The 27,827-nt window shown below is 37.5% G+C and overlaps 2 protein-coding genes across 4 annotated transcripts; one reads left to right on the top strand and one right to left on the bottom strand.

Moving 5' to 3' along the window:
- Positions 1–1,229: 1,229 nt before the first annotated feature.
- On the bottom strand, positions 1,230–15,632 carry LOC126368848 (5'-AMP-activated protein kinase subunit gamma-2-like). Of its 3 annotated transcripts, none has more exons than XM_050013025.1 (2): positions 15,337–15,632; positions 1,230–3,606 (listed from the first exon to the last, which is right to left on the bottom strand). In XM_050013025.1, the coding sequence occupies exon 2, from the start codon at positions 3,532–3,534 to the stop codon at positions 1,438–1,440; it is 2,097 nt and encodes a 698-aa protein (XP_049868982.1). In that variant the 5' UTR covers positions 3,535–3,606; positions 15,337–15,632; the 3' UTR covers positions 1,230–1,437. The 3 variants fall into 3 exon arrangements, with proteins under 3 accessions (XP_049868982.1, XP_049868991.1, XP_049868999.1); XM_050013034.1 differs by lacking the exon at positions 15,337–15,632 and adding an exon at positions 15,038–15,174; XM_050013042.1 differs by lacking the exon at positions 15,337–15,632 and adding an exon at positions 4,184–4,324.
- LOC126368859 (uncharacterized) lies at positions 15,527–23,543 on the top strand. The gene is made up of 3 exons (XM_050013055.1): positions 15,527–15,822; positions 18,443–18,546; positions 23,158–23,543. Exons 1-3 carry the CDS (start codon positions 15,527–15,529, stop codon positions 23,181–23,183), a joined length of 426 nt encoding a protein of 141 aa, XP_049869012.1. The 3' UTR covers positions 23,184–23,543.
- The last annotated feature ends 4,284 nt before the right edge of the window (positions 23,544–27,827 follow it).

The following is a 27,827-nucleotide window of genomic DNA, read 5'->3' as shown; positions in this document are numbered from 1 at the left end:
TATTTTACACCATCACCATCAACCCCAGGTTCTGTGGTTGAGTTTATATAACATCTTGTTATTGCTTGAAAAATGTTAGGTAACTTTTAACTGTAACGATTCATACAGGCGGAAAACCGTCCCGTCATTGTGAGCGAGCGTGTAGGCAGATCGTCTCACAATCGCGACAACCTTCCATATTTACTTACAGTGCCAAGTGGCTTACCGGTTTCACACGAGTGGGCCGCCGCTGCCTCATTTTCGTATGCTAATTCGATTAGTCTATTACTATCACGTTACATTACCTACTTACTGATATTTTTGGCGATAGTATCTTATATTAATTGTTTAAGTATGTTAGATAATTAAGCGTATAGCGCTGATTGAAAGTGTTTGTTGTAATATGCAATTATGGGGGATATCGGTTGGTTGTGGAGTAATTTCGTAGTGCAGTAAAAGATACAGCAACCTTGAGGCGTCGTTGGTTCCGGGTACGCACGGTCTCCTATAACCGGTCGTTGCTTCGTCTCCCTCGCTGCACTCAGCTCCACTGCATTCACTGATATTATTACCTCTACGCCTTAGCTCTACGCAGTTTCATACATACTTACCTAATTACTCGTAGTTTATTTTTAAAACACAAATTGCTTTTTTGTCTAAAGCAGATTTAAAAGATTACATTTTTATGCATTCAGTTGCTAAAATTCTCTAAGGATAAGGATATAAAGTAATTGCATATTCTGTTTGCCTATCTTAATAACTCGTATTTACGAATTTTGTGCACCTACTATTATTAGGTAGACCACTATTGTTAATTTATAGCTTTTATGCAACATTTAATATCTGTCAACAAACGCCCACTTACATTTTATACAAAACTAATGTCCGTGTTAGCTTCGCAAAAAAATATATGAATATTCGAACTATTAGCATGGGATTGCTCTAGTAACAGCTTCATATATGTTAATTTTGCAGAATAAAAATAAAATTTATGTTCTCTCAAGACAACCCGAGTGTCCTTGTGGATTGGATCAACAGGTTTCTGTGGCAAATCGTAATGCGCCCGCCATCCGTTCAATCCCGCCACTACCGTCATGTTCGATCCTTATACGACACAAAAATAAAACTACTCACTTACCGGACTTATAATATCTTCGATGCACATAATCAACTTGAAGTACTTACTCGCCTGAATTTTTAATTTACTACTGACCATCTTACAATCAGAGGGCTTGAATCAAGAACAACAATACTGCTAAAATATTTTATTGAGTTTCAGCATGTTTTATAATGAATTAAATAATGAATAAGGCAATCACGTGGTATTTGATGCAACTATTTATGAATACAAAGTTAAATTACGATATCAATACAAGCACAAAGCGTTCATTGAGATTATAATACATTGATTCGGCGATTCCACCTATCACATATTCTTTGGAATAATAAATAATCTACTTATTCACATAATTTATCTACCTTATTGTTCGTTTCTTCGTTTGTAGGAGGGAGTGGATCTTGCTCGTTACTTGATTCGCCAATTTTACTTTCTTTTTCTGTTACGTCTGACTCTTCAACTTCTTCCTTTTCCTCTTCATTTTCTTCCACTTCCGCCTTACTATCTTCATTTTTATTATCGTTATTATTATTGCTAGTAGTTTCGTCAGATTTAGACACCACACCTGCTATGTTAGGTACTTCAATGGATATGACTTCGTTTTCAATTTCTCTCGACGACTCTGGTAATTTGTTTACCTCGAGTGGCTTAAATAGTTCTTGTAGTGACGATACTTTTTTCTCAGACGGAATTATCCTATTTAAATATACTAATATATCTGACAACGATACGATGCCTACAAGCTTATCATCCTTATTCACTAACAATAATCGATGACTCTCAGTTCTAACTATTACTTCCAAGGCCTCGTATAAAGTAATACTTGAATGACATTTCTGTAATTTTTCTTCCCAGTCTTTCTTTTTATTTCTTACTTCACTTATGGTGAATGACAAATTCGAATACAATTTTTCACTTACTAGATTCAATACTTCATATTTAGCATATACATCTATGAGCGTGCCATTTTCGTCTAAAACTGGTACAGCCGAAATATCTTTATCTAACAACAGTTGAAACGCTGTTCTAATACTAGTATTGTCCGTAACCGACACGATGTCGTCATACGTTCCAATCTTCAAATCAGTTAAAGTTTTATGGAAAAACGTTAACTCAGGAAATTCATTAAGGTAAACAAACAAAAATCTCAAAATCCTCTTATGGGATAAAATATACAAAACGTCACCGTTAAACGGATCGATCATCAGGAGACGATGGACACGATTTTTGTTAAGTAAGTTTATAGCCTCATGCAAAGACTGATCCGGTCCCACGCTACACAGAGGCTTGCGAGATGGTCGCAATATTCTTTTCCAACTTTGAAGTGTGTGCCTTTCTAAATCTTCAATTGACAAATTTTCTGTATCGTAATGAAGGAGAATTCTTATAAAATCTGTCACTGTTATCATACCTACGAGTAATTTTTTATGAGCATCCCACAATGGCGCAGATCTAATACCATGTGAAATTAATGTAGGAAACGTCTTTCTGACTAAGAATTGAGTGTCAAATATTATGACTTTAGCAGATTTGGGTAGGATTTCATAGCATTTGTGATATTTGAAAAAGTTTAACAAGAGTCTCGTCTTATCTCGTCCTCCTATAGATATCTGAACAATTGATAAATAAGGGTCATATTTCGGTAAGCCGCGAGCTTCTCTAAACAATTGTTTCGCTTGCATAGGATCAAAAGATGCATATGAATTTTTATGATAAGTAGGCGATGTGGTTTCTATAGATTTTCGCCGAGATGTTACGTCTTTCTTTTTCACTGGATGTGTTGTAGCTTGATTAGTATCTTGTTGGGGTTTACTTTTAAAAAGATCCATCACTCGCGTCATGGGACTAGATTTACGAGAAGAGGCTCCTGTTACTGTATGATAATATTTCTTGTGCGAATCTTTGGGAGTTTCAGCAGTCTGTTCCACTTTCGGAGCTTCTGGGGCTTCTGCGGATTTTGGTGTAGCTCCAAGTGCAGCTTTTACGTTTTGCATAAACGTTTGATGCTTTTTTGCATCACTCTTACGTCTTAATCGGAATATATCAAAAATAGAACTTCTAGGACTAGACGATGACGTACCGTGGAAGGTTTCATACTCTTTCGTAGACGTAGGCTCTCTATCAGCACTTGATGCACGAGCAGCATCGGGAGGCTTTTCTTTAAAAATTGATCTAACATGCGGTCTCTGGGATTCCACTCCTCGCGTTCCGAAATGGACTGTATGGATATTGCTTTGAGCTACACTATCAGAAGGAACATCTTTTTCATCAGACGCGGATAATTTAGTAACCACAAATCTCTTCTTTTCACCCACAACCAACGGGGCTTCTTGTTGTTTATCGGTTTGATTCTTCTTTTTCTTATGTTTATGTTTCGCCTTCCCATATTTAGCCGGTGAGTCAGCTGCAGCGCCCTCATTTTCTAGTATAGGATCCATATCTAACTGATAATAATGCAACTTTTGATACCTTTATAGCAGACCGTAATCCGGCGGAAGAATTGACATCACCTGAAAAAAAATAGATATAATTATAGCAATATATGCATATTTGATCCTCTAAGACTGGAGGTTTTTTTCGATGTCAAATCAAATGACTGAAGCACACGATCTCATTTAAGTAGCTACGTTAAAAATAAGTTACATTTCGTCAAATTATATGCAACGAGTACAGAATGAAGGAAATAGGTCAACTTCGGGAAAAATAACTTGTAAACTAGTGATAATAACAACATTAATATAAGACATTTGAAGAACCAGTTAGAACATAAATATTCAATTCAGTACCTATCAAAATATTAACACACTAAAAACAGCACAGTGGACGTTGCTAGGCAACGGCAATGCACCAACTTAATGCACCAATTTCGCAACTCACTATTGCGTAATCACTAACTAACACGTCTTTAAACGGTCACCCCAGTTAGAAATGCTCAACACTGTCTAAATATGAATGTGATATTTGATCAATAACCTAAAACAGGGGCTCGGATATCACTGCATGTTTTGACCTATCTCTAATCAATACTTTGACACGAGTAAGTGAAAATTGGTTATATTGATAACAACGTATAAATGTGTCGCGTACCTGTCTTGTTACGGAACTCGTCATTGTATTGTTGTGTCGCTAGGCCTGGCACAAAAAGAGTTTTAAATGAAATTATTTTAATAAATCACAATTGGTGGCGTATTGGCCATGCCGTCGACTTCTGGGGTCGCCATGTTGAATGGGGTGAGGGTAGTAACGCCATCTGGCAGCATGAAGGCGAATTGCTATGTAGAGCGATGTTCGCCGGGAAGCAGGGGGCAGCGCGAGTTCATATCACAACTCACAAGTTTAGATTTCATATCGGGAGATGTCTCGACTCGACGAAAACTAGAATTTCTGGATAATCTGTGTCACACTACACTACACTTTACGAAACTACATGAACTGGGCACTCATAAGAGTTCCTAATTTTGTTTGCTTGATCTTCTAAAACCTGTTTAGTTAGGTTTCACGTACGGGCGGCGTTCAGAATATAAAATGCGTTCATTACTTTACAAGACATGAAGTTCGCATCGCTTCTTTATCGTCTACGTGCGATTATCAAAAGACCTTCAATAAATTCTGAATATTATTTACTTACCTATTCAAAATTAATAATTAGGATCGAAACAAACAAGTAAATTTCCAAACACCTACTTTAATAAATGAATAGTACCAAATCGCGGAAGTATAAGAACGACAAATACAATAATCTATCAATATCTAATGGTAATTGATAACCGTTAAGCACCGATAGTATAATCCCGGTAAATAAAGAGCAGGCTAGGCTAGACTTGCCGTCCTTCTATGAAGAGATTCTGCTCAAAACAACTAATCGCAAGTGCATCATCTACCCAACGGAACTTAAAGATCCATCATAAAATGATCGCATAAAAGATTGAAAACATCGGACAACATCTGGTTTATTCTTATTCTGGGGCCAAATCAAATAGGTAAATGAGGCTAACTAGCAGTGGCTCAGCCTACATCAATAGGACTAAAGTGTGTGAATGTATTAAAATCTTAAGAAATGACACGTCATAGCAAAACCACATACTTAGTTCTCTATGGAGAATCACATTAAAAGATTAGATGATAAAATATTAATTTATACGATTAAGTACATAATTATGTTTTATAAGTTGTTGTAATCAATGATCATCGTCAGTCAGAAGAATAACATATCTTTGGAGAAGCCTACGTTCATAATAAGTATCAATTCAAAGCTTTTCTAGATTTCATTAGAATGTAGGATATATATATTTGACAGTCAGAAAGAAAGGAGGCTATAATTATAGGTACAATTTGCTATTTTCTTCGAATACTGACGCAAAAAACACCCTGGAAGCCAAAATTATTTCAGGTTATGCTTGTTACGGTTTATGATGCGGATATCCAAATTTAGCACGAGATTGTTGGCAAGACAAGCTTTGTACGCATGCGTGGAGAACTGTGACGTATGACGACGTCACCGTGTTGAGGCGTCATAGTTTGGAGGCATGAGTATACATGGCTTGTAAGATATGAGGACGTCATCATTTCAGAGGTATGAGCGTTAACGATGACGTAGCCGGGGGAGGCGAGGACTGGCGATCGATACGCCCGTGATAATATTAAACATCCGAACAGTTCAGTGACGTTCAGCTAATGTCGCAAGTGGAGAGAGCCTTTCTATAGTCACGGGTCGACAGCTCACGTGCTAGGCCTACTGGCACAAATTATTTTACAGTATCAGATGCATAGGTCAGCGGAGCCATTGAAGAGTTCAAGATGTGACATTCCGAGAGCTATGTCCTGCCCCATGAACCGGAGCCGCGGTTAATTTGCTTACGAACCGCATCTTCAACAAGCGTATCGTGAAATTTACTACAACTAATTTGTTTTTGGCTTCAGCGTGAATCATTATTTTCGCACACTTTGATTGAAACAAGCAAGTCATTCGTAGTTGGATCGTTTTTATCGGTTAATTAATGAAAACATTACGGCACATTACTTGGAACAAAAGGGACGCGTGTTATTGTTTGGAAATTGATTATTATGCAGGACACGAGAGGTTATATTTATGAATTGCACCTTGTTTTCACATTAATAGGTACTTATTTACAAGTTTTATTCCACCGGTATTGTATATGAATCTACTATTCAAAGCTCGCTGCACACAAGTAGCGTCCTGGGCCGGGATTTTTTATAATGTTAGGCTATGTTCGCACGGCGACTATTCCATTATTTTTTTTCTGTGTATGAACTTAATAAGGTTTTTATTTCCACTGCTAAATTCGATAAAATATCATATACATCATACGGGAAATATAATGTAGTGTGAACGTAACCATAGAGTGTCGCACGCATATACACAAAAATCCGCGGCTCAGTTTCATACAAAATCCCGTTCCCCGATAATTAAAGTTTGCGGTATCGCCTCTGTACGCATTGGGCTTTATATATATTTTTAAGTGATGACGTAGTGAACGTGACAATGAGTCTGATATTAAACAACAACACGTTTGCTTTTATTAGACATGTAATTACTGAAATCAATTAAATTGACATATACGTATCTGTACTTACGCATATGTTGGTACCTATATCTACTCCATTAGCATTGTAATATAATCGTTATGATACCTACTCGTTATTCATCCAATGAAAATGGAATAAGTACTCTTTGTTTTTACTACACTGTATCTACTTGTGTTTTCCCTATAGTTATCATTATCACAAATAAAAATGATAAGCAAACTTATATACCTAGTTCCGTGGTTTACGTTAATGAAAACTATCTCGTGACCTTCGCCGCGATTTAATACGAAATATTATGATAATATGTATACAATAAGACTCGTTTTAAACTATTTTTATAAGTCATTTATAATCCGGAAAATATTTGAATAATACAGTGAAAAAACATAGATTATAGAATCTGATACTTGTTAATAAGCGTCTGATTGCGTCACTAGCCCCCAGTTATGATATTCGGATTACAATTTAAATCGCAAGTCTAGACACAAACAAGAGTAATATAAACATGACCCATTCTAGAAGAATTCTATATAACTACCTAGATAAATCACCCGGGGTGAGAGGACTGTTTTTAAAAAGACAATTTAATTGAATTTAAAACTATTTATTTAGAATAAGACACACGTATTGTCTAAAAGAAGTTCAGCTTAAGACTACTTTAAAAACTAATGGGAAGGGACCAAGCGTCTGATCTCATCACGGCTTATCTTATGCAACGTAGCGCATTCTCTAGGCAGTCTAGACGCTTCATGAGCTTATCTTGGTGAATGTGCAACGTGGCGCATTCTCCAGGTAGTCTGGACGCTTAACTCCTCCCTCCATAACTTCGAAATTCTCAGGGGATGATTTTTGAGACTGAGAATTTCGACGTCTTCTTAAAGTTATGAAGATACCGATAAAAATTGTTAAAACTAAGATTATATATAAAAATAGAGTTCCTATACTAATGCTATTTATATTTACCGCACTTACACTTTTATCACTTTCACTTAGCACAACACTGTCAGCTTTTTTTAGGGCGTACGACAACACTTGGAGATGTCGCAGGTCGACCTCATCCAAGTTGATAGGCTTCCAGGGCGATGCTGCTGCTGAAGTTGGGATTTCCGGAAAATTTATAAGAGGTAACTTGGGATATAGTATTGGAGATGCTTCGGAACTATGATGCCTCAGTGTGACGTCATCGATTTTTAGTTCGCAGTTATCATCGATCACAGCCAGGTAAGTACCTCTGATGTAGATTCTGCTCATCTCACTTCCACAGCGTGTCTTCAAAAGGATGTTGGCTTTAGAGTAGAGAATCCATCGATTAGGTTGTATGGGCTCTACTTTAATTGTCTTCACTTCCACCAGGATAGGATAACAGGTGGTAATATTCATAGTAAACTTCATTAAGTCCGCCACACAGGTATCCTCCATGGATCTTGGGGGAATGTGTTCTTCGTAGCAAATAAAGAAGCCTCTCTCCAACTCTTTGCAGCGTTTGGTGAGTGAGAATGTGTTCGAACCATTCGCAATAAGGTAAGGTTGTTTTGGGATAATTAGGACGGATTGATTTAGGTTGTTTGTAATAGGTAGAGGAAAGACGTGATAATAATCGTATATTCCCTTTTTGACCAAGGGAACTTCGATGATAAAGACTATCTGATTTTCTTTGATATATGCCTTAATCTCTACACACTGCTCTATTTTAATTAAATTTACATAATTTACGGGATATGCAAGGCTCTCTTTACGTTCAATTTTTCCTAAAACAGTTACAAATTCGTCAGTGTCTAATATTGACTGGTGGAGAGTTCCCATTTTGCTAAATGCTATTGCTGTTTCTATTTCATCCAATCTGATATACAACATTTGGAAGTTATGTAAAAATAAATTGTAAATATGAATTAATCTATTGTTTGTAAAATTTGTCATTGACTCATTCAGTATTTTTCTAATGTCCCAAATTTCCCTATCCAATTGGATGAAATTATTTTTTGTTACATTGCTGTTATTCGTAAATGTCCCCAACATTTCAGTGACCAGACTCATTTTCTTTAATTCTGAAATTTGTCGAGTTTTGAGTTCATTTAACATTTTATCATACTTCACAGCATCCTCATTGTCCAAGTTGCCAGTTATTACTTTTATAAGTGACCCTAAAGGGTTTAGTAGTCCACGTTTTATTCTTTTTGATGGATTTAATTGTCTGAGTTTAGTGAAAGTTATGTGTTTTAGGTGATCAGTTTGACTTTTGACATTCGCGAGTTCGAAATTAAAAACATTCTTGCCAAAATGGTTTAGGACGTGTTTGTTGAGGTTCGCATAGCGGTTGAAATTAAACTCTATATCATCGTATACTAAACTTAAATCTAGATTCTTAATTATTATCCACTTATCGTAACTTATAATAGCAGTTCCCTCTTTTACAGGAAGTATCCCGGGATTGTGTTCAATCCGTTGTAGCTTGGCCTCCTCCTGGCTCTGGCTCAACTGGACCACCAGCAGGAGCACGACCCTGTGGAGGACGACGAATGTCCTTAATAGGTACATTGGTATTACGGTTCCTAACATCGACAGGTACTACATTCCTACTTATCTCTCCAACCACTTCTGCTTTTTGAAACCGGGGCTTATCTTTACCGCGTCTTGTGTTTACCCCTTTTATAAATATCGTGTCTCCTTCTGCTAGATTAAACCCTGTCTCTCCTCCCCGTCTTTCTTTAACCTTTTCCTTTTTTTCTAGCATTTCCTCCGTCATATATTTATACAGATATTTGGTTCGTCTCGCGTGTTCGGCTACCAGTTTTTGCGTGTAATATTTGTCAAACTCGACGTTAAAAGCATTAGTACAGTCGGTATGTCCAAATACGACTTCAAAAGGTGTAAGTCCTGTTGTCGAATGTATGGTGTGATTGTACGCCATTATTGCGTATGTCATGATCGAAGTTGCGTCCGTAATTTTCTGCTCGTATTTCGCAAGGCGATAAATTTCTAGGATGGTAGAGTGAAATCTTTCGATCATGCCCATAGAATTCGGGTTATGAGGTGTCCCTATGTGTAAGTTTATTTTATAAAATTTTAACGTTTCTTTCATTAATGTATTATTGAACTCTGATCCGGGATCAGCGCTTATCTTCTCAGGGACACCGTAGAATGAAAAGTATTTTATCAGAGCTCTTACTACTTCCGGTGTAGAGCGATTAGGAATTTCGAAAGCCTGTCCTAGTTTACTAAACGCATCAATGATGGTCAGGAAGTATTTCCCTTCTATTGAGAACAAATCCATAAACAATTCTTGGAAAGGTTTTGTCTGCGTCTGTGTCAACTGCAATTCAGGTTTGTATGGTTTGCGGTCGTACTTCATTGCTTTACAAATTTCACACGCGTTTATCACGCTACTGACTGTTATGTTCATATTGTTCCAGTAGTATACGCGTTTCAGCTTCATGAGAGTTTCGTTGATTCCTCGATGACATGTCTTACTCTCGTGGTATTTTAAAACAATTTGTCGTTGCTCTTCTTCGTCCTCTACATGTATAACTCTTTTAGTGCATTCAAATAGTTTGACTGTCCCTTTTCTAAAAAGTTTTATAGCCGCTTGTGTAAACTGTTTACGGTGAATTTCATTTTCAAAATATATGAAATGCTTAGTTTTCGGTTTTACATATTCTTTTAGGAATTGAGTGACCAAATCTGGCCTATTTGTTGGTAAATGTGCTTCTAATATCTTTTGATTGTTACTAGAGATATTCTTTACAGCCGTTTCGTTTCTGTTCCATGTATAAATTAACATCTGATTAGGTTTAGAGTCTATGGCTTCGTTTAGAATAGGTATGCCATTTGTGTCCATGTCTGGTGCCGAATGAACAGTTTGTGATAGAGACATGTTACTCATCGTTCCTTCTGGTATTGTAATGGTGCTTTCAGAAGGCGATAATATAGGGTACTCAGTTTCTAACTCATGCTTTGTTGTTTCTTCTTTCTCTCCACTGCTTATTGATATTACTTCGTCTTTCCGATTTGGTTGCGCGTTACTTAACCTTTCAATTTCAGAAACCACATCATCCAAGTAAGAATGTAATCGTCTTTCAGATTCGTCTACATTCACCTGCATGGATTCAGTATCGTCTTTACCTAAAGCATTTAGCCTTATATGGGATAACGCGTCCGCGTTGATATTTTGCTTGCCATTCTTGTATGTCACTATTGCGCTCGGCATACGCACGTCTTTACCGAAATCTACGAAATTAATAATCGCCTCTCCATCTTTCAGGTCCGCAGGAATCGTCACGCGTGTTTCAGTACGTGGTTGAAGCTGCACTTCGTATGGTGGGTTATATATTATTGGTATTTCTACATTTTTCGTTCGGAGAACTTGATTCTGCATATCGATTGTGGCGCCTAGTTGTTTTAGAAGGTCGGAACCGATCAAGCCATCGTAGCGATTATCGACGTCATAAACATAAAACTTATGTTGTAACATGCTCTTAAAAGTTTTCAGAAGGGGTATGACGATGACTTCGTCGTGTCTGCTACGAGCGTGAGTGCTTACAACCTCGAAGGGTTCGAAGAACTTATAGTTGGCGAAGAACTCGTCAACTTTCCTTGGGCTGATAAACGATCGAGTGCTTCCCGTGTCTATCATAAAACGAGCATTTATCTCAGGTAAGTTGATGTGTGGTAATTTTAATAAGCTATCACAATTAAGATTTACTATCTCGGGTTGTTGGGTGCGGCCGGCTCGTGAAAATCCGGGGTAGTTTTTGGTTGTTTCCGAGCTGGTCGGCTCTTCATACAGATCGTAATATGCTTCATAATCTCCTTCATTTGGATGACAGTAAGTTTCCGCAAGTTCGTAGTTATAGAAAAGGTTATTATTACCTTCAGGTTCATCTAACATGTACTGTCTTGTTGCTGTTCGCATAGAGACATCAGTGTCCAATGGTTTGGAGTTGTTTACAGGGGGTCTGTATCCCTGAGGCTGGGGTGGAATCCCGAACCGATACTGATTGGGAATCCCGAATTTGAAACCCTGTGTGTTTTGATTGAGGTTGGGTCTAAAACCTTGAGGTTGGGGAATACCGAATTTAAATTGAGGGTTTGGTTTAAAATTATTTTGGTTTTGGGTCAGGTTTGGCTTATAGCCCATCTGCTGTGGAATCCCAAATTTAAATTGAGGATTTCCAGGTAATGGCATCCGGAACTGTTGTAAAGCACTTGGTCGAAAGACAGGTGTATTTTGTGGAATATTAAATTTAAAATTCTGGGGTTGAACATTTTGAGAATTTTGTGGTTGTACATTATGTGTTGAAGTTAACTGTTTGTGTTTAGAGTTATATTGGTGCTGGAAATTCACCTCTTCAGTTACGATGCCTAACGCATTTTCGAGAGTGGAGCAACCTTTTAGGCGAACAATACGTATTAGGTTTTCCGGAAGATTATATAGAAAAACATTGAGCGCGCTGTTATTGTAAATGATCATTTTGGCTGCTTTCACGCCTTCGTCGGTCAACCGGTTTACTTTAGCAAATAAGGCGCTGCGAACATGTTGAATGCGGTTACAGAACTCATTGTAGGACTCCCCCGACTTTATTTTCATGCTCTCGAGTTCAATACTAATGCACTCCTCTGAGCGTGGGTCACCGAAATGCTGAAGTAACACAGATTTCAATGCATCCCAGGACGTTATGTCTTGTCTCTCACTGATAAGGGTAGCTGCTCTATCTACAAGCCTACTACTTATACAATGGAAAAGGTATGTGCTCTGAGCAAGGTTACCCTGTATCGTGTAACTATCTAGTACATATTGAGCTTTAGATAAGAATAAATTAAGCTGTTCAGGTTGACCACTAAACTTCGGTATCAAACACAGCATTTCTTTGGGAACTAACGTTACTTGAGCCATATTTATAGTTTTATAACGAAACACACACAAAATAAAATAAATGTAACAAACAAAAGTAATAAAATACTTAAAAGTTCACTTATCACCTATTTTAGTGCGATATGTGAAAATCAGATATTCTTTATCTCAGTGAAGTTAACTGAAACAAACTATATAGAGCTATAGAGTTCACTTATTAATAATTGAGCCCGCAACTAACAGGAATAGATAAGCATAAGAAGTGGAATGCGAATTAGTCACTCACAAGCTGCTTACTGCCATATCCTCCACGATAAAGCTGCACTGAACTTCGTAGAATTATGTGTCTCTCGTATTATGTGAAAACGATTTTCACTCTGTCCGCTCACTCACTTGTGTTTAACTTATTTATTTGGTTCGTGGATATCTGCGACTTTTTGACCCGACGACCGATTTTCTAGTCCTCAGGTGCAGCCTTAATGCAAATATCCTACCGGCTGCGCCAGATAAATCACCCGGGGTGAGAGGACTGTTTTTAAAAAGACAATTTAATTGAATTTAAAACTATTTATTTAGAATAAGACACACGTATTGTCTAAAAGAAGTTCAGCTTAAGACTACTTTAAAAACTAATGGGAAGGGACCAAGCGTCTGATCTCATCACGGCTTATCTTATGCAACGTAGCGCATTCTCTAGGCAGTCTAGACGCTTCATGAGCTTATCTTGGTGAATGTGCAACGTGGCGCATTCTCCAGGTAGTCTGGACGCTTAACTACCTACTCACTTTATATAGGTATTTATTCTTTATTTATAATAACATAAATAATTTAGTTCACATAATTTAATTTTATACAAATTAGATTTACCTACAGACTTCTACTCGTAATAGTTATTTTAATTCAATTAAAAATGAATAAGATATTTCAATAATATAAGTTATACCTGTCATTTTCTTATCCGTTGAAAAAGAAAGGGAGGGGTAATCGACAGGCTTAAAATTTATGGAATACACGACAATTTTAAGCACAAATCTAAAATAACCCTATAAAAATTTTGCATGGGCTAATAACCCAACAGAATTAAGTTAACAGCACACATCAAAGTTTTTGCATACCAATAAGATACCTCTTTGATTCGCCTGGGTTATTCATTCATTTACTCATTCTTTCTAAAATTAAGAGCTGTCAATCATCCGTCCCTTTCCTTTTCGGCGGATAAGAAAATGACGGGTATAACTTAAAATAAAATTAGAAGGTGTCTGCAGGAATTGGGGCCATTAAGTAAGTAGGATATTTTTTTTTTCTTTTTTTTCTAAATACATACATACATACATAAACTCACGCCCGTAATCCCAAATGGGGTGGGCAGAGCCACAAGTAATCAAAGACAACTTGCAGCCACTGTTGATACGAAGTCCTAAGATGGATATGATGAACCTTATGGTGATAAGGGATCAGCCTATCGCCCATAACATTAGTCCATCATGTTAGAGGACGCAATCCCTCTGTCGGTTGTTACGACATGCCCGGGAAGACAAGCAGTTGAACGTGTTCTATGTTTTTTATTTGCTCCCAGAACAGCATAGAAGCTTCTTCTTCTTCATTTTCTAAATAATTATCATTTAACCACAATCTCACTTAATTTAATGATTGTTTAGTATATATAACCAAGTAATGGCTTGGTTGGAGCTTGTACTCACCACAAAAGTAACGAGTTCTGCAGAAATTGAACTAATATTATATATTTGATTAAATAAAGCAAATAAATCATTTGAAAAAAATAATCAAAAATGGTTGTTAAAAATCCTGTCTGAGAACGCTCATCAACATTTTTTCCTTTCAAACTATTTAAAATCAGTTCCACGTGAATGCCTTGTGCCAAGATATTATCAAACAAGCATTGCCTTCAACATATGCGGGACATAAGATAAGCAAAGTGTACCTAACTATTAGTGCACTCAAGAGATTTAGATAACAACACACCGAGAGGACTCTTGACTCTAACAATCTGTGACATCTCTTCAAATCTTCGCTAATCCCAATTTTTGCAGTAAATTATAGATATAGGACGCTAAATAATACAAAATATTAGTTTATTAAAAGTAAATTAATATTCTTTCATTATATTTTTAAACGCCATTTCAACAACTAATTGTTCTACTCTCAAGTGTTATTGATGAGACCTCTTCTTTTCTTTATCTAAGACGTAAGTTTAGATTAGGTAATTTCACTTCCTGTGTTCAAATAAACTAAGCTGAATGAATATTTATCTGTGATCTGTGTGAACTGATCTATCCACCTATGAACTTACCTACTTCCTTCAAACATAGTAAGTACCATTAGAGGTAATAGGTACCTATATCCTTGCCAATACCACAGAAGATCTATTATTACCGACTATAATATATTATGCGTATAATTAAACATGTAGATTTGTATAAAAGATTGTGAGTTGCCTTAGGTTAAGTACAATAAGCGTTACATAAATAATTAATTACATAACGTAAACTTGCATAAATTAACAATAAATATTACACAATACACACAGTGTTTGATGTTCTTGATCAATAACAATGGAACGACACAAGCAAAATCAGTTATTTTCCGACAACACTAAATATTTGTTTCGTCTGTGGTGTTACAAATTCTTTGGTTATGCGCCAAATACTGCTATCGACCATCAGTTGAAGGGCCATGTGACTAAAAGTGTTTTTAATAGTCCTTCATTGTGATCGATTTAACATGCAAACACCGTTCTGTTGTATTTTGGTCTAGCATTAATTAACATAACCTCAAAACGTGATACAAAACCAGCCGTGATCTATTAAATAAGTGTTATACTTACAACGGAGATCATTGCGTTGAGCCCCCTTTTGCACTGACTATTTATGAACAGTTCACTCACACATTCACTGGCAATGTGCATTATGCACCCAACACCAGTGCAGTTTGCAGGCGTCGCGTCGTGCTGAGCGTTCCACAGTCCCGTCACAGCTCGGACGTATTGTATAACACGGGCACTAGGGCAGTAATTGATGAAGCCACTGTTTTGTGGACGGAGACCGCCATGCCCAATTAGCACAATTTACAATCACACTGAGTTCCACAACGCGCTGACGGCATCGAAACAAGCGAGTCGCGTTCACGTTATTGAATCCTCTCGCGCGGGGTTCATGCCGCTCGCGCTGCCGCTGCGTTCGCGCTCCGATACGGGCCGCACGCACACACACGATCGCGCCGCGTACGCATATAGCTCACACGTGCCGCGCCCAACGTATACCTACACGTACACTGAGCGCGCCGGACGGCTCTGGCTACACCGACTGATAAAGTACGTCTGTTATCATCATCAACTAATCCTATGAAAATTTTAATATTGTCTACAAAATATGTATACGTATCAAAAGCAATGTTATGACTGACTTGACAATTTTGACTCCCGCTGTCATTCGAAAGTTCAAAAATTTGCTAAATCGTAACCAACATGAATTTAGATTTAGAAAGCTGCAGAGGTTTTACTGTTTATCTTTCGTCAATGTCCAATACAATTCATAGTTTGGTTACGGCTCGTAAATATTGTTGCCCTGGCGTATTTTTAAAGCATTCATCTTGAACTTTTACAGTTATTACAACCATTATAAGTTCCGAATTGATAATATGTTAAAGAGGTTTGTTATTGTTACAGTGTACGTAATGGTACGCGTAATAATTTTGAAGGATTGCGATCTACGTAGCTAGTATACTTATTATAAATTCAAACTAATGTCTTCTAAACTACAGAGACATACAAGTCCTTACTTTATATTCTAAGGACAAAAAGCTGTCGAATATAAATTATTCGCAATCCTATGACATCATGGTATAATCATAATGTATCTATTTCAATGCCTATTACACCGCGATAGAAGATAGAAAAGTCAAAACTACATTCAATACATAATCAAGTGTTATTTCTGAACTAAGAGATCTAAGTAATACTTAATGCTATGGCGTAATAATAGGTAACCTTGTTACTACACAGTTTGTCATAATATTTGCTTCAGAACACCAATGCAAAGAGTGACGCGCGGCACCCATACGAGAGAAGAAGAATTGTCTTTCGACAAGTCGTGATGGTCAGAGCAAACAAAAGCTCTGTCTGTCAAAATAGGAATTGTCGGTTTAAGGTTATACACCTATGCAAAGGACTAGTCCGCCTTTTCCCGCCCCTTTCCTTTATTGTCTTCATTAAACAAAAATGCACTACGTTTGAAAACGCCAAATCTTGAACATTCAGAAAATTACAATTACAGATTCCTACTGGTCAATAAGTTTTCGACCACTTTTCGCCACATTCATTCATTTTGACTACAAACTCACCTGAACTTTTTTTATTTGTACAACAATAGGTTTCCAAACCTTCTCAGCTTTCACTTGACTCGTTTTGACATTGGTAATTAGGTGCTTGAAAAATACTTGTTAACCTATTGATTGCTACATCCCTTATCTGCTAACTTTAAAGATGCTAATTCCTAAGTCAAAATATATAGGTAAGTACCTGGAATAAATCTATACTAAAAATAATTTCAGATTAAACAGGATTCCAAAAACCGAATGACTTCTCTTCTCGTGCCGTATACTGCGTTCAACTGCTTCTCATACCTGAAAGTAGAAAAAACCGGCTTAAAGATTATATTATCTCTAACATGATGACTTATCAACATAGACGATGGAATGATAAGGATAATTTATTTGATAACGTTCGGTCATAAATAGGAATAATACAAATATGATAATGATGATGATCACGGACGGGTCCATGTGGGGGGGATCATATAGATTGGTGGTCACTGCAATTTTATCTAATTCTCTATGTAGAAAGCGAACTGTGTGAATGCAAATTGCCTTTGTTGACATATACCTGCTAGCTGCAAGAAGTGTTAAGACCATAGTGTCATTTGTTCTATGAAGTAAAACGTACATACTCGTATAAACTCACGCCCGTAATCCCTAATGGGGTAAGCAGACCACCAACTAATCAAGGACAACTTGCAGCCACTGTTGATACGCAGTACTAAGATAGATATGATGAACCTTATGGAGACCAGAAATCAGTCTACCGCCCAGAATAATTCTCCATCATGTTAAAAAGGACACAATCCCTCTGTCGAATTTAACGACTTGCCCAGGGTGACAAGCACCTGAAAGTGTTCTATGTTTTTATTCGCGTCCTGTCCAGCTTAGAAGCTCCTATAGGGAGTAAAATGTTAATAATAAAACTTCTCACTTAAACGTGTCATAGCAATAAACAGACTTGACGGCTATTAGACACATTTGCACATTTTAAAGCGAGAGTTTTTGCCGAAATTCGATTATGTTAGCATGTCAATTAACACGTTTGACGGATGGACAAGTGTTTTGCCGGTGAGTCGGCGATGCGACGGCATCGATTATAGATAAAATTAGAATAACTGGACGCTTGCCCGCTCTGAGCAGCAAATAGTACTGGGGCATGCGACCAATCGCGGACACAAATACTCTGCCATGCAACGTCCTCAGAGCAAACTCCTTGCGGTGACAACTGCCCCTAAGGAAAATATTCCCTTTTTGTACGTTATACAGAAATAAAAATAAAAAAACATGTACAGTTTACTTCTGACAGAAATAGGGGTGTTTAGCACGTCACTACATACATACGTATGTGTAGTTACGTACTAAACACCGCCTATATCCCTAATGGAGTGGGCAGAACCACAAATAATCAAAGACAATTTGCAGACACTGTTGATACGAGATACATAACTAGACTGCGTTTCTTATTCCGGAGAAAACAATCTGTGAAAAAAAATTGTAATTAAAAACGTATTCTTAAGTCCTACGAAAACTAAATAAAACTCGAATCTGCTTTTATTCGTATGCTTACTCTGTTCCTGCTACCGTTATATACTTAATTATGCAATTAAATTACACAGGGTTACTGATGATGGCTTTCACCATTGCACTCGCCAATCTGCAGGGGATGCTTCCGCAGATGTCCAGGTTGTGGTTGGTTGGTGTGCTGTCTTGCGCCACTTAGGTAAGTTATAAAAATTATAGAAAGAAATAAATATTTATTACTTCCGGACACCACAGACACAGACAGACAGGTACATTACATTCAACACAGGACAGGAACCACACGGAAATCAACACACAAAAAACAAACAAAAAGAAAACCAAGATCAAAAAACATTAAAAAAAAAATAAACAAACCAAAATCATAAAAAATAATAATAATAAAAGTAAGTGTCCTAAATGTAACGCCCTGACGGCCCGATCATCTGCGGTAGCGTCCGGAATAAAAGGACCTCGCTCAGCATAAGTCGCGGCGTGAACCACGACGCTGGTATTCTGCGGGCCCTGCCGAGTGAGGCCACGGACATCGCGGTATATATGTACATAGATACATACTACTTAAACTTACTTACATATCGAGGGTTGAAAGCCAAATGGGTTTAAGCGACATTTTGGGCGAAACTGACTTATATATATATTCGGAATCAGCGATTTTTTCCGCGTCGACTGATCTTGGTTTCAGATCAATCGAAGCTACTTTTTGGCGCTTCAACCAATTAGCACTTTGGGTACATTTTTAAAAACCCGTGTTTTAACCGACAAAAAAATGCACAAAATTCTGGGCGGGTGGCAAATCAGTCGTATTTCGGGATATGAGTCGGTCACATAAGCTGTTATGTCTTTTCATTTTCATGATTTGAAGTCTGTTAAAGCGTTTTCCCTGACAGTGTTTTGTTATAGATAAGTCGGTTAAATCATTTGTCCTTAGACGAAACGAAAATAGATTTGGCGCTTAAATCTTTTTGCTTTAATCCAGATTTTATAAATATTGTCGCTTCAACCGTTTTGCCTTCGACAGTTTAAAAGTAAAATTGGCACTTGAACTGTTTTGCCTTTACCGAAAATATTCATAGAATTTGACTTCAGCTATTTATGCTACATTTTTTTAAATTTTTTGTCGTATAAAACAACTATCATTTTCTTTTGAAAGGACTTAAAACGTTTTTCCAAAACAAAAAAGAAATAATGTTAACATTTCAGTCATCGCAATTTTGTATGAAACCTTGTGCCCGCATCACTTCAACATATCAAAATAAGTATGGGCAGGTCCTGGTTGGGCGGTTCACACAGCTAAAAATTACAATTGGGAAGACCGGGAGTGTGCGTGTCATCATGTCACCCAAGCCGTATCCGTTGATGGTGACTTCTATTTGTGTCTATCCCAACTCGTTGTTGTGGTAGACTTTGACGTGGCTAGCGGAACCGAACTTCGAATTGAAGATCTGGTAACATGGCATACAATCAAGCTGGCCAGCCGAGTTTACCGTGTAATTGCAGGAAGGTTTCCGTTGAGTTTTCCGTACTTGGCGTCTTGGACTAAGATTTTCGAGGACTATATCACGCGCTATTCCAGGTTCAGACACACTCATCCCAACTATCAGTTGGCATGTTGAAAGCCACATGGTTGCGCTTGAGTACGTCTTTGTACCGCAGGTATTGTTCACCTTGTTTACAGTTCCTTCTAGACACCTCGAAATAGAAAACCTTTCTGTCATCCATTCGCATGACGTGACCGCACCATCGTAGGTGATGTTTTATGATGAGAGCTTCTATTCCGAATATGCCAGAACGACGTAATACTTCTGTTATTGGAAAACCATCTTGCCGCTTTATGCGAAGGATGGACCTTAGACATTTAAAGTGTTACGTATCAAGTACGCCGCTGAGACTTTGTACACTAATATTTTAAGTTTTCCAAAGGCTGCCACCGCACCTGTTATCCGGGCTGGCAACTTCGATGACTTTGGAGTCATTTCATATTTGAGAACCCAAATATTTTAATTTTGAAACTTCCTCCAGCTCAGCGCCATTTAAAGCAACATTGGAAGAAGCTACATCCCCGGAGCATCCTCTGGATGGTTATTTTAAAAGGGTTTTGCACAAAGCTATAAATATTCTGGTGTATTACTTAATTGAATCGGCCATTCCTCGGCCAGTTTGGTTAACTGACGCATAGATGTGAGACGTGAGAGATCAAAAATGATCTTATTCATTTTAGCCTTAATTTCAATTAAGCTATAAATAACAATTCCACAGAGTATCCCACTTATGCGTGATACAGAAGCGATATATAAAGAAAATAGACTAGGAACCATGGCTCCATGTGTTATGACATAGCCTTGTTTCGCGCCGTAGGTAACGACGAATAGCTCTGAAAAGTTCTGAAAGTTCTGTTCTGAAATCAAACTGTCGTCATCATGTCGTCATGATATTGTCGTATCAGGATAAGTCATAACTTTTCAGGACAATCTGTTTTCTTTAGAGCAATCCACAAGCCGCGTGAAGCCTCACGTAGCACATAACAAAGGCCGATGTTGTTCAAGCCTTTTGGCCTGAATCTGTTTAATAACAAAACCGTACCCCCATATCTCTGTCCGGACAAAATCATCATTGGGTTTCCGGAAGTACCTTTTCTGCATCACGGGATAGAATAACGTTAAGGCTAAAATTTAATATCGATCGCCATCGACTCGCAAAGAGGAAGAAGGCTAAAATCATTCCAGCAGCTGACTCCCATATCTTCAGGATGAGTTTGTATAACCAGTTATTAATGTGTTGGCATATTATACAGTTCAGATGGTATTTTTGATGTGTTGGTATTCGTCATCCTTCTTAGCGCTGTAAGAAGTTCTTCAAAGGTCGGGGGTGCCGCTAGATCTTAAGCGAAACCCCCGACCTTGTTGTAACAAACTCGACCGATATGTTGTAACAAACAAGTCACTATTGGGATTACTATTGGGATTTAAGACATCGTTAAAATGTGTCCAAAGCGCTGCTAATAAGTCTTTCTGATCAGTGAGGCGTTGGGTCTTTTCCTAGTTGTAGATTGAAACTCTCTTCAAAGTTTGTGGCCGAAAACAGTCTTGAAGCTGTCGAAAATTACCGGAACTGGATTGATAGGAATCAGCATAGAGCTGAATTTCACAAGCTTATTCCACCTGGCATTTGTTTTTGAGACATATGGTGACAGAAAAGCCCGCCTGTAGTTCCCCACGAGCTGATTTTCACGTTAGAACCATCGCACCAATCTTAGTTTTGCGGTCTGGTTTACCAACCAATAACTTCGGTAGAGCAGAGCACAGCTATAAAAATGCTCGGCAAAGGAACACCATCTATTTATTATTATTATCATCTATATTATCTCATCGACAGATGTGTCTGCTGCGATGTCCGACGTATCTCGGCTTTAAAAGCATGATCGAGTTCTGTTATTGTTTGTCAACTTCGACGGTATCTTATGGCCAGCTTGAAGTGGAGGTTTTAGGCGCAAATGTAACAGAAATTTTGATAAAACAAGTCGCTGATCTACCCACCCCTGGCCGCGTCTTAATATGAGAGCAATCAGTACATCACTGCAGTCTGTCCTAGTACCGCGTACCATCTAGTAGGAGCCAGTGCTTGGAACTTGCATCCAGCCACGTGGTCTTAAATTTTTCAGTAAATCGGAAACAGGTTGTGATAGTGAGATTAAACTCAGCACAGAGTATAAGCATATTAAGACTTTTTCAAAGCTATTTGTTTCTTTTATTGCCCGCATTCAGTTGGTGACAGTCATCTGTCATCCGCCATCATACGCGGTTTACCATATACTTAAAAAGTCGAATTAAGCATGTGTAACAATCTTTATGGTTATATTCTAGATCCTGTTTCTTAATTAAATCGATTTACTCATTATATCCGCCGTGATTTTTCCTAATATTGTAAGGTACAAATATCTGTAAATGCCTTGCCCGACTAAAATCTCTCCCAGGAAAAACGGCTTAAGGACCGACTTTATTTCCGATCTTACTAATATTTGGATTTCATACAATTGAAATTAGTAGCGGATGGTCACTTAAGATATTTTCCTTCCCTGTCATATAACCTTTTATGGAGGTTAAGCTGATTTGCCTCTAGTCTTCTTTTTTTAAGAAGTCGTTTAACTCATTTAGCTTTAGTCAAACTAATAAGTGAGAGGTCTCTTAAAGCATTTTGCTTTTAGCCAATATTTGGCTCTAGTGGATATCAACCGTTTTTCCTTCAACTGTAATTTAGTTCAATTGAGGCATTTTGTATTAAGCGACTTCTAAAATCTATAACTGATGTGTTTTTCGAACCAAATAAATACAGAATTGTGCAACGTTTAATTTAAAATAATTTTTAGCATTTTGAACACTTTTGATTCAGTAGTTTTTTTTATATGAATTTTTTTCGAAAAAATAAAACTTTAAATGGCTCTCCTGTAAAGTTCACAAAATGTCGCTTAAACCCATTTGCCTTTCAACCCTCGATATAATTATTTAGTATTACAAAATTATAACAATTACAATAAATACACATTAATACGATTTACCATAAACATAAACATAAAAATATCATAAAATAATACGAACCTACCGATCCACGAGTGCCTACCGATATACATACTACTATACGAGCAGTCCGTTATAGCCCTGTTCGGATAACGCGTGACTTGCGTCTTAGTGCCCTGGGTACGAATCCCGGCTCGCGCTCTTAACTACTGAATTCGACTTTATAAGTTTGAATTCACGTTTAAATCATAGATAATTAATAAGTATCACATGGTTTCCAGGATTTGTGCCAGCTTCGCTCCTATAACAAGGGTCTTAAACATAGCTCGCGAGGAGTGGAAATACTACGCACCCCTGCCTAACCCGTCGGGGTAAATTACAGATACAGATAGATACAGTAGGTAATCCATCATTCTGCAGTCTGAACACGAATTTACTATCGTATCGTGGTAAAGGGTACATACATTTTCACTATGTTTACGAGGGTATGTACAGTAGTAAATACGTGATTAGACCATAGTATGTATGTATTTATTTATTTGTGGGCATGTGTATTGTTAAGTTGTACTTATAGTTGGAACCGCAATCTTTCAATTTTTACATATTTCCTCGCCTTATGGTTGTCTGGAAGAAATCGCTTTATTCGCCCCCAAATAATAATAATTGTTGGCCGCCGATTGTGCTTCTCTTGTCACTTTTGTAATTGTATTTAGTGTTGTGTTTATATGTCCAATAAAGCGTTTTTGTATTGTTGTATTGTATTGTAAATATTTCCTTTTATTTTGGTGCAATAGGTATTACTTACTTGAACGGATTTTGCGACTTGCAATGTACGGTAACAAAGTTACATCGTAGTATGTATGATGACATTTATAAGACAAGTTATTATACACGACTCCAAGATACTTAACTATATTACTACTATTTGAATAACTTAGATAGGTTATTTTCGATTTTGACTGCTATCTCTCTCACCTGATTGAAAATGACGAAACGATCGAAAATGAAACACGCTTACCTAACCGACTATTCACTTTGGCCTTGAAAATAATTATGTTTAACATGCACTAAAATGGTGATAGAAGAAGCAATAGAATATATTATGTAAACCTGCTACGCATTTAGCGTCAAACAATACTTTATAACACTTCTAAATCTTCCAAATCCTACATCCCAAGGTCAATAATACATCTAAAAATTTTAATATATTCTTCTTCTATCGTGTTGGTTGTGAGTTGGATTACCAACCCCAACAACCCTGGTGTCAGGGTTATTATTGACATGATTCATATAACGACTACGTACTTAGATCAGTAAGTAATAACCAGGACCAACAAATAATATATTAATAATATATTAAGGCATATCAAACGTGACAATATACATAAGATTGGCATAGTAAAACCTGTCTAAGCCAGACGCACGTTTTGCCATAATTTTACATAAATTATCGAATATGGCGCTTCTTTTTAACTTTTTTTTAGAATAAACATTAATATATAATATCTAACAGCAAACACCTGCCGGATATTATTATCCTTATACATTCATCTAATTCTATTTTCCTAGGTCTACATAAGTACTGACAAGCTTATAAGCTTAGTATTACGCATAATACATTATATAATAACTACAGGAACACGTTATATAAACATACATACATACATAAACTCACGCCCGTAATCCCAAATGGGGTGGGCAGAGCAACAAGTAATCAAAGACAACTTGCAGCCACTGTTGATACGAAGTCCTAAGATGGATATGAAATACGTTACATAAAATATACTACATACATAAACGGCCTATATACGTCCCACTGCTGGGCACAGGCCTCCCCTCAATCAACCGGAGGGGGTATGGAGCATACTCTACCACGCTGCTCCAATGCGGGTTGGTGGAGGTGTTTTTACGGCTAATAGCCGGGACCAACGGCTTAACGTGCCCTCCGAAACACGGAATCATCTTACTTTTTCGGACAATCAGGTGATTCAAGCCTGAAAAGTCCTTACCAAACAAAGGACAGTCTCACAAAGTGATTTCGTCAATGTCCCCATCGGGAATCGAACCCAGACCTCCAGATCGTGAGCCTAACGCTCTAACCACTAGACCACGGAGGCTGTGAAAATATAAAATACACAAACGAATAACATTACTATCATGATAATCTCTTGCCAGACCCACAGCTACGTCACATATATAATATCACGCCTATTTCCCCTTGGGGTAAGCAGACACCATGGAATTCTACTTACACAGTAATAAACTACCAGAAAGCAGCTTGCAGCCATACTTAATCCCTCCCATTAAGAAGCTCTCCTCATACATCTATAAACAGGTATTAATATTTTTACGAAAGCAATAGATTGATTATAAAATCATTAAAACACTTACAATTCCACCATGGTGGCCTTTACACCTTTTAAGGGGAAGCTTGTGACCAGCAGTGGGACACATATAGGCTATTTATATTTTCATGTATATTTTAAAAAATTGTCACACTATAGTGCTCAATATTCGAGTGGTATAACCGCACTATATGTGTCCGGGAGTGACGACGGGCGGATTCAATGCGGAAACGGTCTGCCCCGAATGGGAGCGCGGGATGCGCCCGCGCCGCCGCGTCACCGCTACATTTGTCTCCACGCTACACCACTACACCTACCATACTATAATTACTAACTCAAATGAGCATTCCTAGACTTATAGTCTGCCTACGAACTTTAAAGTTGAATATTTGGCCATATTATACGCGTATACATATGTACAGTAATTTCTAAGTAATCCTTGTAGAACTAACCAGAGACAAAGAAGATAACTGGCGGCCTATTTTCCTATTGGTGTATTAAGTATATAAAGTGGACAGATTACTAACCTATCACCGTACAGATAATGTCCATGGTAAGTTACATGGCAAAAGACGTAATCGTTTATTGGTTTTCAGATGCGCTCAGGATGATAAATCCATGTAACTGACCCTTAAATTACACAATTTGATAGTGTATAGAGCCAAGACAATCAAATTTCTTTACAGGGTTCCGTACTTAACAAGGAACCCTTAAAGGTACCCCATGTTTGTCTATCTGTTTGCAACGTTATTCTGAGACTTAGAGCTTATAACTCTAATTTGGCATGAATATAGATATAATCTGACAAATTAATTTATTACCTATGTATAAATCATGTCGACAAATGTCTATAAAACAAAACCTTGATTTATATACCGCGTTAAGTACCTACCCGGTTCGAATCAAGAACGAAGTCGTGGTTCACTAGTAAGTATAACTGGAATTTTCCTGTGACAAAAAATGACGAAAAAGGAATTCGTCGAATAAGGTTTGCTTGGTTTAATGGGAAATTAAATAAAAATAAATAGCCTACATACGTCACAGCCAATCAATCGGAGGAGGTATGGACTACACTCCACCACGCTGCTCCATTGCAGGTTGGCGAATGTGTTTAGGCCAGTAGCCAACCCATTCGCCAGAATAGCTTAGCAAGTCAAATTCCAAAAGATATAATAAGAAGTTTGTAAAAAATACACCTATTGAATTATATACCTTTATACGTTAGTGCAGACCATTATCCTTCCGAGGGAGGATTTGTTTTTATAATTTTCAAGGTATATATAGCTGTCGCAGCCTTGTTGTACATTACGGTTACAGAGCCATTTTGTAATATGGCGGGTTAACATTTAGCCGGATTGAATACGGTCGAATGAAAGTCCGCCGCAATTATTTAATTTTAAATAGGGAAATAGGCAAACTGAATTCTACCCCTGTCTCTCTCGCCAGTGTGTCTCGTCTCTGCTTAGCCCGATGGGATATAGGCGTGAGGCGATTAGCGATTGGTTTATGTAATTTACGTATGTTTTAATTAGGTTTTATTTTGATAATGGTGCTAATTCCTGCAGACGCCATCTAATTTTATTTTAAGTTATAGCTGTCATTTTCATATCCGTTAAAAAAGAAAGGGACGGGTAATCGACAGGCATAAAATTTATGGAATACACGTCAATTCTAAGCAGAAATATAAAACAACCGGCTAAAAATTTTACATTGGCAAATAACCCGACAGAATTAAGTAGACAGCACGTCAAACGGATTGCATACCAGCGAGATGACTGTTTTATTCGCACAGGTTATTCATTCATTTTAAAATTAACTTGTTGAAAATCATCCGTTCCCTTCCTATTCGGCAGATAAGAAAATGACGACTATAACTTAAAATAAAATTAGGAGGTGTCTGCAGGAATCGGGGCCAATATACTCTTAAATTAGTACAATGCGGCTAAATAAGGGCCGCCATATCGTAGAACGTGGTACATTCACAATCCGGCTAATTATTGACCCGCCGCATTACAAAACGGCTAGCCGTAATGCATTACGGCCGATTACACAATCCAGCTGCGCACACCTACCACAAAAATCCGGCGCGGAGCGGTTTCATACAAACTCTCGCTTCCAGAACCAGACGCTTCGGGTGTCACCTAAATATTTCGAGGTCCCGTCTAACCCCTAACGATACACGGAATGTACGTAAGGAACGTCGAAGTAAACACGTCGTTTCTCCGTAATCGGCCGATATCGATTCATAACTCGTCGGATCCAATAATAGCCTCCGAGAATTTTCTCCCGCGCCCCTAACCTATTAGTAGCCCAGTTAAAGAAATTTCATGAAACCCGCGGTTGTTATTCCTTCTGTAGAACTTTCACGGCAACTTGAACAATACAAACAAATAAATCAATTTAAATAAAACAATTATTAGCAAGTTTCATTTTGGTTGATTCTAGATGAATATAATTTTGAACAAAGTTACGTCCTTTCTAGGCATCACGTAAATAGCTAAAGATGTATGAAAAAGCTCCTGATTTAATATCGTAGTGATTTCATTATGTAAAGTAACTTTTATAATAATTTAAAGCTATGCGCTTTAATTAATTATTTATTTAAA

Source organism: Pectinophora gossypiella, chromosome 1 (assembly GCF_024362695.1).
Source record: "Pectinophora gossypiella chromosome 1, ilPecGoss1.1, whole genome shotgun sequence".
Lineage (NCBI taxonomy): Eukaryota > Metazoa > Arthropoda > Insecta > Lepidoptera > Gelechiidae > Pectinophora > Pectinophora gossypiella.
The sequence above is the reverse complement of the archived record's forward strand: the minus strand, read 5'-3'. Positions and strand labels throughout refer to the sequence as shown.

Coding starts and splice junctions, on each gene's coding strand:
- LOC126368848 (XM_050013025.1), bottom strand. CDS start 3,534: ATGGATCCTATACTAGAAAATGAGGGCGCTGCAGCTGACTCACCGGCT.
- LOC126368859 (XM_050013055.1), top strand. CDS start 15,527: ATGAAGCCACTGTTTTGTGGACGGAGACCGCCATGCCCAATTAGCACA. Junction 15,823..18,442: donor TGGCTACACCGACTGATAAA/GTACGTCTGTTA, acceptor TAAATTACACAG/GGTTACTGATGATGGCTTTC. Junction 18,547..23,157: donor TGCTGTCTTGCGCCACTTAG/GTAAGTTATAAA, acceptor CATGGTTTCCAG/GATTTGTGCCAGCTTCGCTC.